Below are 18450 nucleotides of genomic sequence, written 5' to 3' on the forward strand. Positions count from 1 at the left end.
TGGTTCTGGACCATCTGAATCGGGCTTCTGTGGTGGTTCTGAGGTTCTCTTCATGTGTTTCTGCAGTGAAGAGGAAGAAGGTCATCTTGTCTGACAGCGAAGACGAGGATGAAGAGAAGGAAGATAAACCAGGTGAGTCAGTCTGATGTTCTGTTCTGACCGGGTTTGTTATCCCAGAACTCTAGAACCGATCCAGTAGTTTCATCTGTCCACTTCCTTGTGTCTCAGCGGCGAAGAGGAGCCGAGCAGTTTCCGACGACGACGAGAACTCGGGCAGCGGCGACGGCTCTGTCGGCCCGGATCGGAGCCTGGCGGCCAAGCTGAGGGAGCTTGGGTCAGACAGCGGCAGCGACGAAGAGGACCGGTCCAAACCCGCGGTGGTGAAGAAGGACGAGAAGGCGCTGTTCGGCAGCGACAGCGACTCTGGCGAGGATGACGGAGAGGAGTGAGTTTGAACACTGACTCCTGCTGGCAGGAAGCGGAACTGCAGCTGACCCAGAGTTAAATGTGTTGCAGGAAAATGATCGCAGACATTTTTGGAGAGTCTGGAGATGAGGAAGAGGAGGAGTTCACGGTAAGGAACCGCTGTTGGAGCTGGAACCGATCGGGAATCGGCCCCTCTTCATCCTCCTCTTCCTCTTGCAGGGCTTCAACCAGGAGGAGCTGGAGGCCGACAGCAAGCAGCCGAAGCAGCAGCAGCAGGCGGCCGATGAGTCCGACTCTGACGAAGGAGTGGACCGCAGCGGCCAGGAGTAGGTGTCCCCATAAGGTGCCCGGTGCTGCGTGGACCCAGCAGGGTGCTAAACCTGTGTGTGTGTGTGTGTGTGTGTGTGTGTGTTCAGCACTAGCTTCATGTCTGACTTCGACATCATGCTAGCCAAGAGGAAAGCCATGAACAGTCGGAAGAGGAGGCATCGAGACGGAGGAACGTTCATCAGCGACGCCGACGACGTCGTAAGCGCCATGATCACAAAGATGAACGAGGCCGCAGAGGTCAGCCTTTCAAAATAAAAGCCTAGAATGTTTAGTCCCAACTGTTTTTCACAATAAAAGCCTAGCAGGTTTAGCCTTGCCTGCCATCCTTTCATAATAAAAGCCGAGCTCCTGACTGGTTTGTTGACCAGGAGGACCGGACTTTGAACAGCCAGAAGAAGCCGGCTCTGAAGAAGCTCACGCTGCTGCCGCAGGTCGTCATGCACCTCAAGAAGTGAGTTTCTGTCACTCTGTTTGGACCTCAGAACCAGAACCGACCCGGTTCAGTCTGACAACCGTCCTCTCTGTCCCCCAGGCAGGACCTGAAGGAGACGTTCATCGACAGTGGCGTGATGTCGGCCATCAAGGAGTGGATCAGTCCTCTGCCCGACAAATCGCTGCCGGCGCTGCGAATCAGAGAGGAGCTGCTGCGGATCCTGCAGGAGGTAGGAAGGACTGGGGACGGACTGGGAGTTACTGGGATGAACTGGGAGTTACTGGGATGGACTTGGGAGGGACTGGGATGGTCTGGGACGAAATGGGATATTATATTTTATTATAATTAACAAAAAATAACAAAAACTGAAACAGAAAATATTTTTGTTAACTGAAATAAATAAAAATGTTAATGGAAAAACTATAACTAACTGGAGCTATATCATTCATTTATAAAATGAAAACTTACTGAAATTTTAGACGTATCCTTCAGTTTTTCATTTTATGATTCTGTTTATTAGCCTTTCAAACTGATGTGAATTTAGCAGTTTCTGTCTGCATATTACGGCGCTCCATGCTCATCCTTACGCAAAATGGCGACAGCAAAAGTTGGGAGAAAACTCCCTTCAGTGGTTGTTCAACAATAATTGAATACATTTTTTGGAAACTGTTTCTTCTGAGTATTCATTACTAGGCTTGTCACGATGATTAATTGTACCAGAAATTATTGCAATAAACAGTAATGTTGTTTGAGACCATTGTTGACTAATTTAATAAAAATACCATAACAATGCAAATACACCCTCAAAGACCACTAAAATAATTTCTAAAGACCGTTTAGCACTGGAAGTGGGGACGGACTGGGGACAGACTGGACGTCTTCTGGACCCCAGTGACGTCCTGTTGTCCTCCTGCAGCTCCCCAACGTCAGCCAGGAGACACTGAAGCACAGCGGGATCGGACGGGCCGTCATGTTCCTCTACAAGCATCCCAAAGAATCCCGGGCCAACAAAGACCTGGCGCTGAAGCTCATCAGTAAGACCTGACCCGGTTCTGGTCCAACTGCAGGAAGTCCAGATGTTCCTGACATGTTTCTGGTCCGTTTCCTTCCAGACGAATGGTCGCGGCCGATCTTTGGTCTGACGTCCAACTACAAGGGAATGACGAGGGAAGAGCGGCAGCAGAGAGATCTGGACCAGCAGACGCCTCAGAGACGCCGGCTCAGGTAGCAACAGAAATAAGATTCAAACTTTGACTAAACCAGATCGCTTTGAGGCTTTTTCAAGGTCTGCATCACACATACGCACACACACACACACACACAGATCTCTGACTGGCAGTAGCAGGTAGTCGACTCTGGCAGGTAGTCAGATGATGTGACAGGAGATTCTGGTTTCAGCTGGTCAGATGTTTTTAATGGGAAACCCAGAGAGGTAAATTTATCCTTCTTGTGTGTGTGTTTGTGTACTTGTTTAGCTATTGTGTGAGGACCTACTTAAACAACAAAAACTGTGAGGACATGTCTATTTGTGAGGACATTTTGCCATTTTCACACAATGTAAAAACATAATTTTTGCATGCTAATTGAACTTAAATGTCAACATTAACTTCTGAGCCATCACACAACACACTACACAGAGCTCTGTACCTTGGCTATTATTTGCATTGTTTCTATCTTCATTTTGTGAACCTTGAACACCGTGAAGCTCATGAGCAGCTTGGTCTTCCTGGGAATTGGGGAAAAAAAAAAAATCAGTCAATATGTTTTCCTACAATAAAGACGATTCCAGTGGAATCTCTCGGTTTGTTTTTTGTAGTTTTCTCTTTGTTTTGGAGCTTTCAACCATGCCTATGTTGCAGTATCCTCTGCATTGTTACAAAATGGAGGCCAACAGATGGCGCATTCGTTTGATTTTTTAAAAATTGATTTTGGGGACATTTTAAATCAATTCTGAATCATAGTAATCATGATTCTAATGTGAATATATATTTTTGGCAGACCTCTGTTAGGCTACAGAAATTAATGGAAGCCAATGCAAGTCTACACAAGCATAGGGAAACAGGAATGTGTGTGTGTGTGTGTTTCTTCCTCTCATCCATCTATCCCCCTCGTCCTCCTTCCTCCCCCAGTGAGCCTCAGAAGGTGGAGAGGGCGCAGGAACCTGACGTTTTCTCTCCACCAACCAGGTCCAGTCCCATAGCTGCTGCATGTTTGCGCTGCGTGTGTTTCTGCTGCAGCTCCTCTTGCAGTTGCAGCCTGAAGATGAATGTTAGTGATGCCGCAGAACCGATCCAGAAGCCATAAAATAAGGAATGTTTGTGTTGAGAGAGACGGACGATCAGGGGGCACTCTGGATTTACAGCCTGTAATAATTAAGATGAATAGTCTGTAGCTGTAGACACCAAGGGGCGCTGCTGCACAGAGGAGCTGACTCTCAGGATGGAAATAATTTTCAATCTGATCTTAACCTTCTGGCAGGAACATTCTCAGCAGTTAGAAACCTGAGTGTGAAGCTCAGTGACACTAAAACGTGGTGCAGAGTTTCTGCTGCAGGCCGATCGGACCGGAACCGGCTCCAGGTTCTGATGGCTTCACTAACCTGCAGTGAGGTGAAGCCTGCTGATAACAGCATGGAGCTTCAGGAGGAAGCCCGGGTGTGGCGGCTTGAATCTGAATATTACAGCAGAGCTTGTGTTTGTGTTGGTCTGCAGCTCTGGAGGTCAGACGCCCCGCAGAGACCTGGAGAAGCAGCTCACCGGGGAGGAAAAGTCAGTGCATCACTATTTATTTTTATTGTAAATATAATTAGGAAATATTTTTTTAGGAATTCTGTGTTTTTTTTACGTTGTTTAATATTTTGTTTTGTTACAAATTGTTTTAAACATTTTATGTGTGAAATTTTAGGGGTTTTTATACATATATTTTTAAGACTTTTATTTTAAAATCTTTTAGTATTTATGTTAATTATAATACATTTATTTGTACATATAAGTTTTTTGATTTTGTTATAAAATGTTTCTTTTCTATTTTGAATGTATTTATACATTTTTCATTTTATTAAATTAACTATAAAGTTTTTGTTTTAATTTTTTTCACTTTTTATAATTTATAAATCTGTTCTCATTTTGATGTATTTAATTTGAATATAATTGAATTTACTCATCTCACAAACAGATTGAGTGACTAATCACTCAGATTTTTTTTTAAAGTTGACGTGAACCTTATTGATGTTTCTGACCTTCAGAGCTCTGCGACCCGGTGATCCCGGGTTCTGTGCCCGGGCTCGGGTGCCGATGCCCTCCAACAAGGACTATGTGGTCCGACCCAAATGGAACGTGGAGGGGGATTCCAGCAGGGTGAGTTTCCATTTAAAACGCATTTATTCTGGATCATTTTGAATATACAATGTTCAATAAAAGTTTTAGAAGTTAAAAGGTAAATTTGAGTAAAAGTATAACCTTTCTCTCAGTTGCTATTATTTAATGGTCATTACCAAACACTTCATGTTTTATTCAAATACTGTTAGAAATCTTTGAAAAAAAATAAAATTAAAATATGAACACTTCATATTAAAGTTGGAAAATACATTTTAATTGTAAGTTATTACAGTTTCTGTTGCTCTAGACACCAGATCGATTCTGGTATTTAATTTTTATATTAGACAGAATTCTGTTGTTTGTCATGTATTTTTATATTTTTCATTTGGGTTAAGATTATTTTTATTTTTTTGTCTGTACTTTAATTCAAAATCATTCATGACTTAACATATTTTAAAGTACATTTATCTGGTTGAGGAATATAAATTTTGTTTGAATAAAACAATCAGTTCATCTCTAAAGGATAGAAACAGTTGAGGGTAAAAATTAGACCTGTAACTTCTCTTTGATTGTTTAAGCTGTTTGCTTATGTAGTTTGTAGGTATTTACATAAAATAGATTATACCATCAAAATAAAACCCGTCACTGAAGGACAGAACCTCGTAGAGCAGAGACGACACCTCACCTGCGGGTTGTTACGATGCGACTCAGGTGAGGTGTGCTGCTGAGCTCTGATTGGTCCTCTGTAGAGCGGTTATAAGAAAGCCATCAGCCTGCTGGAGAAGCACAAGCGGCGCTTCGCTGAGCAGAGGAAGCTGCGGCGGCCGCAGGGAGCCGTGAAGATCAGCATAGAGGGGAACAGGATGCCACTGTAGCTCCTGCTGCTCGCCTGCAGGGGGCAGTAAGTCTGTCTGCATGGTGTGGAGCGCAGCGGCTACGTAGAACTAATCAGGTCGATAAAGTGAAGTTTCAGCCACTTCAGAGCTCATTGGTCTGACTGCTGGTTGTGCTTCAATTAGAGCTGAGCTGATTCCACTAACAGAAGCTACTGGTTCTGATCCGATCAGAGCTCCAGACACAGGGTTCCTACACACCATCAGTCTTTGTTTCCAGGAGGCCGCTGTCTGGAAGCTGCTGGTATGTTCAGATGCTGATTGGGGAAAAGTTCCACATTTAGACACCTTGAATCCGCTGTAGCTGCCATGCCAGGCCACTAGATGGCGCTGTGATTTTAACATGTCATTGAAACCCTCATGTGCTTTTGACCCTTAACTTCCATCTCCCTGAGAAAACAGCAACCCGTCTCTAATGAACTAATGCTAATTTAACAAGTTGTGTTAAACTGAACACATTAAGCAGCTCGCTCTGCGATGCTAGCCGCTGTTGGGTTTGTTTTTTTAGCCCATGCATGAACAAACCAAACCCAGCAGCTGTCCATTCTGTACATGTGCGCTTTGACACCTCCTGCGGTGACGCGCCTGAAACGATCCACTCTGAAACCTGGTTTCATAAATCACTAGAGTCAGAGAGTCCAATCACTGGAGACGTGAATATGAGCGGTTGGATCGCAACTAAATGTTATGGTTTTACTGAAGAGCGCATAAACGGGACAGTAGTCTTTCTCTTTCTCTTTTTTCCTCTTTCTTTTTATTCGCTATCTTCATTCTTTCCATGTTTCTGTCTTCTTGTCTTTCTTTATTTCTTACTTTCTTTCTGTTAACTTTCTCCCTGTTTTTTATGTCTTCCTGCCTTTCTATATATCTTTGTGTCTTCCTCTCTTTTTCTTTTGTTTGTTCTTTCTATTTTCTTTTTCTTTCGGTCTCGATGTTTACATCGAAATTTTAGGCCTAGTCGAGTTTATGGTGAGTATACAGATGGATAACTCTGGAAATTTGGGAAAATCTGGAACTCTTCCCTGAAAACTGTGTAGGAACCCTGTTCAGAGCTATGGTGATGCTCTTATTTTGAAATCTAAGCTTGTTGCTCCCTGTCTTCCTCCTGCAGGGGCCGGTGAAGAAGGGTTTGTCCCGGGTCGATAAACAGATGCGAAGGTTTGCGGACATCCGGCGGCTGACGAAGACTGGTCACGCTGTGAAGATCAGCGTGGAAGGAAACCGGATGCCACTCTGATCCAGTCTCCGTCTTTAGTTTTTTAGGATTTCTTCTTCGTGTTTTTGTTTTAAGGTGGTTATCCTGAACCGTCTCAGTCGCTCCCTCCTCAGGTCCAGCTCTGCCTCTCTAAGGGCTTCTTAACGAATGTGATCATCTGCTGTAAACTTTTCTGCTCTCTGAACAAATTCAATAAACTCTCCATCATGATGTCACCAGCCGTCCGTTTTTCATCTGTTAGCTTTAGGAGCTGGTGAACCGTCAGGAACTGTAACACGTTTTAAACCTGAAACTGTTTCAATATCAGCCAAAGTTTAGCTAGTTTGGGTTATTAGCCATTAGCAACGCCTGATTCAGTCTGTTAGCCTTCATTTAGGGTAACTGAAACATTTACAGGCTCTGTGCTTTTATTTAATATATTAAACATAATAAAGCAAGCGTTTTGAAAGAGCGTGACTCACATCCTGTTTCTGAAACTGAGAATACATTTGTCCAACCAAACCTAAAAGAATTTTGTTACTATCCCAAAATGTTATTTTTTTGCCATATATGTGTATGTATATGTATATAAATATATATATTTTTGTACAAAAATCACTTTTGGAAAAAGATAAAATAGGCCATTATTTTTATGAAGGTGATGATTTGAAAACTGCCTTTGAAAAAATGCCTTTCTTTTAATGAAGCAAATGTGCAAAATCCTTTTCAGTGTTTGGTTGACAAATAATCCAAACGGATGACTCCTTGCTTCGTTTTGTCTTTATTATGCACATTTAAGCACAGGCAGAGAAAAATATTTGAAAATCTTTTTCAATTTTAACAGGAAGGTTTTTAAAATGAGGAAAACTGGATTACAGCTCCAGCCAAACATCAACTGAACTGCTGTAACCAATGGAAAAACTTAAGTGCAGTACCACTGTTCAACCCAAGGAGGGCAGAACTGAGACAGATTTAGGCCACTATTGCAGAATTAAGCAAATCTAGATAAAAATTCAAACATTTGGACTCAAACACAAAGACAGTTTCTATCTGACAGTTTAAATGCAAAACAAGTTAATTTTGTGTTTAGTTACTCTTTAAAGATGTGATAAAGTTTAAAATGCTATGCAGTGTGACTTTCAGTTCATACAGTTTAAACTTCTGAATTTCACATTGTGGTGACAAGATACAGAAAATCATCTTTTCATCCTATATGTTAAAATAAATGGGGTAAAAATGTTTTTTTTACAAGAATGGAAGACAATGTGAAAACTGTTTCAAATAAAAGTTAAACATTGGTTAACGTGGTTTTCTGCTTTTTAAGACGACACTTATGAATTTACATACATTTTGACTTTATTTGATAAGAGAAAACTTAAAAAAAATTGTTTGGCAGTTTTAACATCGCTTGGTGAACAAACAAGTTTCATCGTTGTAGTGGAAACCGGCTCCAGCCTCCCATCGGTGTGTTTCTGTGTTGCAGCAGAAATGCGCCCTGCTGTGCAGCTGCAACATGAAGAAGAGACTTGAGCAGAAAGCTCCAGTCGTGTCGGACGTTTTGAGTCGAGGCGGCAGTCGCTTCCCGTCAGGTGACAGCAGGGAGAGCCGGAAATGGTGCGTTCAGGTGGAGCTAAAAAGTCTGATCCAAGATCAGCCCTAACAGTAAAAATTAACAGCAATAATAAACGTAGACCTGATGATTTAGTGTAAAATAAATCTTAAAAATCTGTAGCTAATTAACATTTTGTGAAAGATTTATTTATTCTTTGTTTTTTTTTAACTGTGGTAGAAATAAAATGTTGCCCCAAAAAATGCACCAAAATGAGCTTTTCTAAATGAATCACATTATTTGACCGAAGGTATTTTTCTAACACCATTAATAGATTGTTGGACTTAAAGTGTTCAAATCATTTGAATCAGTTCTGGTATTATACATTTATATTTGATCATAATTGACTTTGTTGTTGCATTTATTTGAATATTTTGGGTATTTCTCATAATTTTTGCCTAAAATAATTTGATGCGATTCTTTTCACTTCTTCTTTAGCGAGCTATAAAAGCAGATTTAAGCTACTTGCTAGTTTTGGTGTTTGATGGAAAATTACATTAAAATGCATGAAATGATGTAATGTCGTCATGAATTTTGTGTTTTTGTGAAGAAGTTTGTCTCTCCTTAAGACTAAGAATTGGTCCTGAATTTACTGAGCTGCACCTGAATGCACCATCATTTGTAGCGTGTCCAGGTGAGGTGATCAGTCATCGTGGTTCAGCAGGTGGTAGGCTGATATTTATGCAGAGATTCGACTGAAGAGAGATAAAAATGGATTCCTGTGTTTAAAATGAGACGTTTTGTTGACATTTATTACTGAATAGACACAGTCATGTGCAGTTCTTCACCTGTCCAGATGAGGGCGTCCTCGCTATCCTCGAGTCGTCGGTAGACGGCTCATTCCAACTCGGTCGATGGGAGGCAGATTGTTTCGTCGCCGTGGCGACTCCACCACCTTGCTGGGAAGAAAAGATGAGCATCAAGACAAGTGGAAGGTGAAACTTCCTTCACCTGTCCTTCATCTGTTGAATTCACCTGGGAAAGGTGAGTCCTACCTCTGCTTCTTCTTGCCCTGTCTGGTTTCCATGGAGCTCATGGACAGCCGGTCCAGCGGGGCATTGTTCCCAGGGAAACTCCTCTTCCTCTTGGGCTCAGTCACATCATTCTCCATCATCATCACCAGGTTGTCTGTTTGGAGGAGTTTGGCGCTGAGCTCCAGTCTGGGCTTCATCCTTCCTGGATGGCGCCACAGGACGGCCAGCGTCCTCAGCCCGGCCCCATCTATGTGCTGGAAAAGGGTCGATTTAATTTAAAAGAAACAACAACAATCCTCCTGTTTGGCTTCTTTTCAACTAGCAGCGAAGAAATAAAACCGACATGACAGAAAAAATTAATTTTTTACTGAGGGAATTTGGGTTGAGTAACAATTTAAATTTCCAGAGGATAAAATGGAACAGAGTATATCCTAAAAGATAAAATATGGAAGTAGTTTACACTCTGAATGTAAATAATCTGCTTTGAGTTTCTGAGATTCAACATTTTCCTGCAAAGTCTAACTAATAGGTTGCAACCAAATAATCTTCCCTCTGAAAGGTTCCTGATTAATGTGGATTGAGGGACAGTAAGAGGCAGAGAACATCAGAAAATCCCTGGCTGATAGATAGAGGTGCTGGTTGCAAAGACAGAAATTAACAGCAAAAAACTGGTTAAGTTAGTCATATTTACACCATCTAATTCATTCATGTCACAGTTTCAAAATAAACATTTAATTATCAAGATAAAGATTTATATTTATATCTTGATTTATAGCTTGCTAACTGAATGGTTAGTTAATAACCTAAATTTTATGTTGGAGGATGGGGAGTAAGGATGGAAAAAGCCTCCAGCTTCTCCTGATAGGCTTTGGTTTTGTTGTAGTGTGAGTTAGCTTCTGACTTTCTCTCTTCCTGTTCGTCTCTAAAGACTCCAGCAGATGTGGTATAAAATAGCCTGAGGAGAAAACAGATTTCTGCTTTTCTTCCTGCTGCTTCACACCATCTGATACCAGCACCTAGGAGGAGCTGCTTGTTTTGGCCCTCAGGATCTTCTGTCTGATCAGTCAAGAGCACTTTATGGAAAATGTGACTTACTAAATACTAAAGTGAGTATGAGCCACACTAATCTGCTCATACCAGTCTGAGAATCTGCTTGAGTTTATTTCACTTTTTGAAGACTCTTCTGATTCATGAAAATATACCTTCCTTATGGGGACCAGCTGGTTTGTGAGGACATATATATTTTCAGGACTTTATTACATTTTCATGGCACTTAATAACAGATTATGCATTGTGGAGGCATTTTCACATGAGAAATGCATTTCTATAACAAAGGAAAATGTCCTTTGTCAAGAAATGTTTTTGCTTGACAAATGTGCATTATGAGGACATGCTGAACTATGAGGACATTTCTGCTTTTTGTACTTATTTGAACCTTTTTATGGCATTTCTACATCATTTTAAAGATCTCTGTAATTTAAGGACATAAACATAAAATAAATACAGATTAAAAATGTCTCTATATCAGTTAATTTAAATGGGTATTTTATTTATCTTTAGTTGTGAGTGCACAGGATGTTGCATATGCATCACATTTATGGATGTCAACGTCCCAGCTCTATGTATCCATCTATCCATCCATCTGTCTGCTTTATATTTTTTGATTAAGGGCATCTCTGGTTTCTTTTAAACGTTCTAGAAACATAATAACAAGTGAAATCTTATGTTTTAGTTCATACATTACAGGTCTTTTTTGAAGGATACCTTGCAGACCTTTCAGTATGTACAACAGCATGTGTTAAGCTGTCTAGAAATGCCTGATAAGTTCAGCGCACCACAGCCTTTTCATGGTTCACCTATTAACAGATTATTCTGTGTAACGTGACACCAAATTATTATTTTAATTTTAGCCTATTTATGGATGTTTTTAGAGGATATGTAAAATTTTAGCCCTTAAATTAACCTTGGGAAGGTGAGATTCCTCGATGCAATTCTGCTTGACCTGCTAATAGAACTGCCAACCCCCCCGGTTGGAGGATGAACCCCGTACTAGCGCCCTGATTCTAATGCTTCAGACACTGACTTGAGGTTAGTTTGGTTTAGTTCTGGTTCCTCTTTTAGAAATGTGTGTTTCTGTGTCTTGACCTGAGCCGGCTGTTGTTGGACTCCAAGGACGTTGCATTGCAGGATGATGGACAGCAGGCAGATGATCAGAAGATGGCTGCAGAGCTGCATCTGAACACAACAATGAATCTCAACAGAATGCTGACAACTAAACTCTGAGCTAAGTCGAATTTAAGAACCTGATAAAAAAAAATACAACCTGCACAGCTGAACATGGTTATGGCGATAAAACTAAATAAAATAAAAAGTTAAGAAAAAAAATGTTACCCAAAAGAACAACAGACCAAAGACTTAATTAACCCAAACAAACTTTAAAATTTCTCTTCTCTGCAAATGAAGTAAAAATATTTCAGCCTCACATCATTCTGAATAATTATATTATTATTCAGAACCTAAAAGCAGGAGAGAGAATAAATCTCTGCTTAAAAACATCCTCTGATTAAAACCTGAGCTAACCTTCCCATTCATGGTTTCAAACACAACTGGCTCCCACAGACAGCGGGACACTTTTAGCTCAAACTTATTGTCCAGCAACATCTTCTAATTTTAGCACTTTCCATTCCTGCAAATAAACGCCTTTTGAGCGTCACTTACACGCTCGTTGATGCGCGTGCTGCTGCATTCCCTCCATCACACATCCGGATAAAACACACACACACACACACGCCTCATGATGCACATACTCCTTGTTCTGCTGGACTCAGAGCTTCCTCCCTGCAGCCTAACGCAGGAGGTTCACCTTCTCCAGAACCAGAACCTGCCCTCTCAAGATCTGTTTTATTTCTGCCACGTTTAGCTGCTTCAGCTTGGATTTTTATGCAGAAATAAAGATGCCTTCAAAGTACTGTTATACAGAAAACAGCAACTTTAAACAAGAAAAGTGTTACAAAGCAGGAGCACTGCAATAGTTAGAAAATTTCTTACTGACAGTCTACAGAAGCATTAAGAAATTCAACATTTGCTAAATTTAAGTTTAGGCATTTAGAGTAAAAACATTTGGAATGAAGAAAGTGATTTTTTTTGCAGGTTCATCCAGTTTCATGCCGCTTGTACCTTGATTCTGGAGATAAAACTCTGCTGTCCGTCGTCTTCTCTGTGTTTCCGTGTCTTCCTGCAGGTTCAGGTTTTATAGCAGCTGCTCAGGAGCCTCCTGTCCAATCCAGACCCTTCCCTCCTGTGACATAATGACTTCCCTTGCTTCTTTTCCACTCTGCGTGAGATGTTTGATCACCAGGTCCATTACCTGTTAAAGAGCTCTCCTGGGATCGGTCACACCTCACCTCCTCCTGGAAGTCCGCTTTTAAAATAAACACATTCGGACTCTCGTCTGCTTCCCAACAGCACGGCCGTTCCCTCAGCGCCTGGATGTGGAGGCATCAGATATCCCCGCAGGAAGACCTGCACTCAAACCTTTCACTTTGATCAGTGACTGCATCAATATTTTATGAAATAAGGGAAAACATTGAGACATAAAGCTCCAGAAACTTTTAGTTTAATCTTCGTTTAATCAAATTTAACTTATGACATCAAGGAACCTCTGGACATCAAGAGAAACTGTTTCCAAAAGGCAGAAAAAATAAAACAGGTATTTAACAGAAGCTAATGCTCAAATTTTAACCTTGTTGATACGACCATTTGCTAACAACACAACATAGTATATCGCACTCCACAGGGTTTCATATGTCATTATACAGCTATCTGTAAGGGTTACGCTTCAGTTCCGCTAAAGCGCTATACCAACATGTAGAAGCTAATACTAAAGAGCTAAACACAACCATGTTGAAACGCGTATGTCGCTGTAATGCTAAAGTACTAAACAAAAAAATGAGCTCTGCCCTCAGCGTATTAGCGGCAGTGTGTCCACCACCGGGATTCAGTAATCTGTGTTTATAGGTAACCAAACTGTTTTGGAAGGTTTCTGTTGAATTATTTGGCTCCATTTGATGCTTTTTGTGACTTTTCCTCAAAGTTCTGCGATGAATCCAGTCAAGAGAGTCTTTACACTGATGAAGTGAAGTTGCAATGTCTAGTTGATGAAGTGTTTTTATTAAACCCAACGAGAGAAAACGTTTTAAATACTTAAAGAAGTTGTTGGGAAGGACTTATCTGACTGTTTGCTCACTGACTGACAACCTTCTCCAGGTGATGTCATCCTGCACCTCTCCCTGTTGCCATAGAAACAGGATACATTAAAGGTTGAACAAAGTATCCTCAGAAATGGTCTCAGTCGCTGCCTCTCTGAAACATACAGATGTGTGTGAAGGTGGAAAGATCTCAGGAGTGATCTCAGAAAGGCAGCTGGGAAAAGGTCAAAGGTCATGCCCAAACCGTCTGAAGTCCATCATTCTCCAGAGAGCAAAACATCTCAGACATCCCAACAGATTGAGCCCAACATCAGAGCGTGAAGCTCACAGATGAACTCAACGGCTCCATTTACGACTCTGCAGACCTCGGTTAGCAGGCTAAAGGGTAAAGGTCACGATAGGACAGTTAGAGATGAAAGAGAACACCTCTTTCTCCTTAAAAAAATGGCCGCAAAGTTTAGGTCTGATCTGACTTCTGGAGCAACGTAGAGATGTTGAACCATGATGGAGGAAACCAAACGCCTCATACCAGCTGTGAAGCACGGTGGTGGAGGAATGATAGCAGCTGGGAGGCATGAATGAGTCCATCTGTAGCCCAAAGTCTTCTAGAGTCAAACATGAATCTACTTCTGACATCTAAGAAATACTCAGATGACCCTGAAGCTGTCCTCTAAATGCAATGTTGACAGAGCGCTTTAGCATTAGCTGCTACTATTTACAATACTGGTATAGCGCTTTAGCATTAGCTGCTACTATTTACAATACTGGTATAGCGCTTTATTGCTGTTTTTGATAAGTAGTTCAGTGTTAGTGCGGCTAAGTTTTAAGCTAGCACTGCTGGTTCTTTTGTTGAACCTCTGAATTCGATGGTGCAAAGAAAGATTCTTCAGTGGAATATTTTGTGAGGCAGAAAATAGTTTTTAAAATGATGAATTGCTTACCTTGAGTACCTGCTGTACCTGAGTTGAGCGGAGCTCCATGTTGAATGTTTTACTGCAGCCAACCTTACAGCAGCTCTCCTGGAGCAAAAGCATCATAATTCATCTGGCATGGCAGAAACTGAGAGTTTAAACTAATAAGAACATTAAACTTCACTCTACCTGCCTTCAGAGTTGTATTATAAGAGCAGCTGGTGACTCATGGTTTGGCTGTTTCACCAGAATCTTTGCTAACGTCATCGATTTAACGGTCGTTAAAGAGCTAACACGGCTTCAGGTCCAACATTGGACATAAAGGGATCCAGAACATGGTGGAGCTGCAGCTGCCTCCCTGTTTGGCTTGGAGCTGCTGTTTTCTTTTATTTTGGAAGTTTTTTATTTGAACAAGTCTGCAGAAAACAAAACACTTCATCTCTCATCATCTTCATACCAAATAAACACAGAGCCACTTACAAATGCATAAAAGTAAATACGTGTATAAACAAAGTAAAGTCTTGATCCTTAAACTGCTGCATGCGGTGGTGGTTGTCAATCTAACTTCCTGAGCCTGGCGGTTCTGCCTTTGTCTGGAAATGTTCAGATCCTCTGAGCAGGAACAGATTCTCTGGTAAACCTACAAGATTTTTTGTTTTCAGCTCATAAATAATGAAAATGTGACTTTAAATGTGAGACCAAAACAGTTTTCTAACAGTCAGAGTGAGTTGACTTTTCTATTAGTAGATTTTCATTGAAGTTTATGATATAAGCCTGTAAATGATCACTTTAATGCCGACAAATTGTCAAAAAACAAGTCGCCATAACATGAAGTGTGGCGGTGAGGGGTGGTGAGGCAGACCCAGGTAGGATGAATAAATGATTTTAATGATGAATGTCCCAAAAAAGTCCACAAACAACCAGGCAGCACGACTGAGCTGAAGCCAGGGCTCAACGCCGGTAGCAACTGGTAAATAGACTGGGCAACACGAAGGACTGAACGCACATAAGACGACTGCAAGACGAGGACCCGACAGAGACGCAGAGACACAGGTGACACTAAATACACACGGGGTAATTAGGGAACGAGAAACACCTGGGAGTAATCGAGGGGAGAACAGGACAACACGGAGACACAGAGACACAGAAAACTCGAAATTAACACACAGAAAACACAGATCACGACATTTTCACAGAGTTTTGTTGGCTCTGGTGGATTTTATTTGATGCTTGTCAGGAAGTGAAGCAGGTTGTGAGGGAGGAGGAAGACATGCAGCGAAGGTCATCGGGGTTTGAACCCGAGGCCTTCATACATGGGATAAAAGCCTTCACCCCTCCGCCTCTGCCGCCCCCAAAGAAACTCATCTTTCTTGTGCCTTTGATTTGGGAAAACAGCAGAGGTGAATGAGCATTTGGCCGACCATCTCCGTAAATCAGAGCGAGACTCTCGGAGCGGAGAAGAAAGCTCGTTTGTTTCCCCTCCTGCGCTGCTGACGCTGCAGCCGTGATGTTCACACAGATCAGGTGGCTCCCGTCTCCAGAGTGAAGGATCCCCTGGATGTTCCCGCCGTCCTCCGCCTCCTGGGCCTCCTCCGTTGACCCAGACCTGTTGACCCAGACCTGTTTACCCAGACTGCTCTCACGCTGAAAACCGATCCTTGGCTCTCTGTGGATCTGACCTGGAGTCAACCAGGAGCAAAACCTCAGACAAAACAGAACCTCCCAGCTCCATCGATCCGTCTGTGCTGCCAGCAGAGGGTCAGAAACTCGCCGTTCGCTGCAGCAAGGAAGCAAAGGGAGCAGTTTGCTTTAAAACACGTCGGAACAGATTATTAAGAACTGAAGCGGCTGGAGGAAATCAAATCAAACTTTATTTCTTCAAAGTGCTTTACATCACAAAAATATAAAAATCAACAAATGAAGCATTAAAAATTTCCAAGTGGCATCAATCAATATTTCATTGATTATGTTTCCATAGCAACTCTAACCAGTTGGTTTCAGTCTGGATGAAAGAAACTCAGGGTTTCTGCTGTTTTACTCTTTTCTGGAAGTTTGTTTCACATCCCTGGTGCATAGAAGCTGAAAGCTGCTTCTCCATGTCTGGTTCTGGTTCTGATGCAGAACAGAACCAGCAGGTTGATCCAGCAACAGATCTTTAAGCTCCTTCGATGGTTGACGCCGTTTGCTTTAGTTTTTCTCTGTTCAGCTTTGTGACCTGATGCTCTTCACAGATGGAAACAAACACACTGAGATCTCAGCAGAGGAACCGAGTTTCGTTTTGTGTCTGCAGCCCTGAAGGCCTCAGAACCGACTGATGGGAAACAGACGGGTTTACTTAATGTCCCAAACAGACAAATCCAGAGGAAAAAAGCTGAAACAACAGGACAGAAGAACAGACGTCTCCTCAGCTCCTGAACATGAACTGAAATTAAATGTTTCTAAGAGATGGACAAGGCCCTACACACACTTCATAAATCTCTTATCGACTCCAGGAGGAGCTAAGGAACCTAAACCTGATCAGTTTGCTCCTCTGACCCTTCAGGGTTTGACAACAACATGCTGCATGAAAAGCTGGAGCACAAAGAGAGAATCACAGGAAGATATGCAGCTCAAACCTGAATGAATACTGTCCCAAAAATAATCAATAAGTACTCCAATAAATACATTTCCCCGTGAAATTGAAACAAAAAATTTTATGGGAACTTAATTGATCTGTTTCATTTATTATTTCAGTCCCAAAGCACAGAACAAAAAAAAAACACTCTCAGTGAAACGCAAGAACATAAAACCAAAAAGTGAAATAAGCCCATGAAATATTTTTACTGAATGAAATTGTCACAAAATAATAAAATGTTATGAAATTCTTCTTTTACTTTCAGCTTTTTCCCTTTAGGAGTCGAGAACAGCGAGTCGTTTGTCTCCATCTATTCCTGCTGAACCTCAGCTGTCCATCACACAGCAAACAGGAACGGCTCAGAGATCCTTCAACTCCTCCTCCAGCACACCTCACCACCACCTGACGTGTTTCCCTGCTACTGCAGACTAAAACAGCTCCTCTCTAGGAATCCTGTCATCTGCTTTCTCTAGATCTACAAAAACACCATGCAGCTCCCTCTGACATTTTCTATTAACATCCAAATAAAATACATAAATACAACTGATTTACTAAATAGATGCTATTTTTAAATTTATCTATTTTTATGTATAGGTACATTCATTTATTTGATGGGAGTATTTATTGGTTAGTTTTTATTTATGTAATTTGTTTTTTGTTTTTCTGCCAGCTGCAGTTCATCCGGCGGCCAGGCGGTGGCAGCACAGCGCAGCAGCTGAACTCAGTTCATGTTTTCTTTCGAGCAAACATGAAAGTTTTTCCATCCTAAATTTTAGTTTGTTTCTTAATAATTCAGAAAAACATTAGTAAGTTTTTCAACAACAGAAAATGGCCAGAGCATGTAAAACATATTAAAATAAGATAAATACTTCTGTTTCTAAAGTGAAACGTGACTGACACGTTTCTGTGTCAGTCTGGATTTTTGTTCACTCAGAACCTGACAGATTTTAGGGTAAGTGAAATATTATTGAACATTTCCAGTTATTGTCTGGATGCTTTTTAAATGTAACTGTATGAAAATCTGATCTTTGTGTTGATCTTGTTCTTATTTTGTTGTCAGTTTTCAAGAGAAACAACAGAAAACAGAAGCTGCTGATGAAGACATGATGTGTCTCTTCAGCCTCAGCCTGTGTGAACCTGATGAACATGAAGTGGAAACATTTTATTCCTGCTGATGTCAGCGAGCGTCTGTCCAGAGATCTCAGGCGGTTTCTGGAAACACCAAACGCTGAACAAAGATGGAGGAGTGAAGGTTTGAACTGAAGCTGTCCTGTGATTGGCTGCGTGTTATTGGCAGGTGAAGCCAGCGGCCTCCTGGACGCTGCGCTGTGACTGGAGCCTCGATTTGCTTTTTGTTTCTCTTTTTGTTTCTTTATGGTAATTTTGCTGTGATCAGCTCTCTGCCTAATCAACCAAAGTTTCTTATTTGGTAAGTTTCAACCTTTGTTTCTTCAGTTAGCGTTTGTGTTTTTTGTTGTTTTATTCGTCTTATATTGTTGCTCTTGTCTGAGGTTTTCCTGTTTTGCAGTTATTTGCTTTT

General features: G+C 41.4%; 3 protein-coding genes across 6 annotated transcripts in view; 1 reads left to right on the top strand and 2 right to left on the bottom strand.

Moving 5' to 3' along the window:
- LOC114161756 (galectin-9-like) overlaps positions 1-1244 on the bottom strand; it is a 25735-nt gene extending 24491 nt beyond the window's left edge. The window contains exon 1 of the mRNA XM_028045327.1: positions 1239-1244. The gene's annotated coding sequence lies outside the window, so the exon portion shown is untranslated. The remainder of the gene's footprint in view (positions 1-1238) is intronic.
- Positions 1-6830, top strand: part of iws1 (interacts with SUPT6H, CTD assembly factor 1) — a 9864-nt gene extending 3034 nt beyond the window's left edge. Inside the window, exons 4-17 of one of the 3 annotated variants that reach the window (XM_028045234.1) lie at positions 67-132; positions 229-445; positions 517-574; positions 646-752; positions 843-993; positions 1125-1207; positions 1289-1418; positions 2106-2223; positions 2302-2413; positions 3319-3375; positions 3901-3957; positions 4434-4545; positions 5256-5407; positions 6511-6621. In XM_028045234.1, the coding sequence (XP_027901035.1) occupies positions 67-132; positions 229-445; positions 517-574; positions 646-752; positions 843-993; positions 1125-1207; positions 1289-1418; positions 2106-2223; positions 2302-2413; positions 3319-3375; positions 3901-3957; positions 4434-4545; positions 5256-5381 (1394 nt within the window). In that variant the 3' untranslated portion in view covers positions 5382-5407; positions 6511-6621. Of the gene's footprint in view, positions 1-66; positions 133-228; positions 446-516; positions 575-645; positions 753-842; positions 994-1124; positions 1208-1288; positions 1419-2105; positions 2224-2301; positions 2414-3318; positions 3376-3900; positions 3958-4433; positions 4546-5255; positions 5408-6510 lie in introns of all 3 variants that reach the window. The other 2 variants (XM_028045233.1, XM_028045235.1) reach the window with 2 other exon arrangements.
- On the bottom strand, positions 6804-12459 carry ostn (osteocrin). Of its 2 annotated transcripts, XM_028045364.1 has the most exons (5): positions 12355-12443; positions 11323-11412; positions 9199-9431; positions 8992-9102; positions 6804-8898 (listed from the first exon to the last, which is right to left on the bottom strand). In XM_028045364.1, exons 2-4 carry the CDS (start codon positions 11410-11412, stop codon positions 9015-9017), a joined length of 411 nt encoding a protein of 136 aa, XP_027901165.1. In that variant the 5' UTR covers positions 12355-12443; the 3' UTR covers positions 6804-8898; positions 8992-9014. The 2 variants fall into 2 exon arrangements, with proteins under 2 accessions (XP_027901165.1, XP_027901166.1); XM_028045365.1 differs by lacking the exon at positions 6804-8898 and having other exon boundaries at positions 8992-9098; positions 12355-12459.
- Positions 12460-18450: the final 5991 nt, after the last annotated feature.

This window comes from Xiphophorus couchianus, chromosome 18 (genome assembly GCF_001444195.1).
Source record: "Xiphophorus couchianus chromosome 18, X_couchianus-1.0, whole genome shotgun sequence".
Taxonomy (NCBI): Eukaryota; Metazoa; Chordata; class Actinopteri; order Cyprinodontiformes; family Poeciliidae; genus Xiphophorus; species Xiphophorus couchianus.

Coding starts and splice junctions, on each gene's coding strand:
- ostn (XM_028045364.1), bottom strand. CDS start 11,412: ATGCAGCTCTGCAGCCATCTTCTGATCATCTGCCTGCTGTCCATCATC. Junction 9,432..11,322: donor TCCAACAACAGCCGGCTCAG/GTCAAGACACAG, acceptor ACCCTTTTCCAG/CACATAGATGGGGCCGGGCT. Junction 9,103..9,198: donor CAGGGCAAGAAGAAGCAGAG/GTAGGACTCACC, acceptor TTTTCTTCCCAG/CAAGGTGGTGGAGTCGCCAC.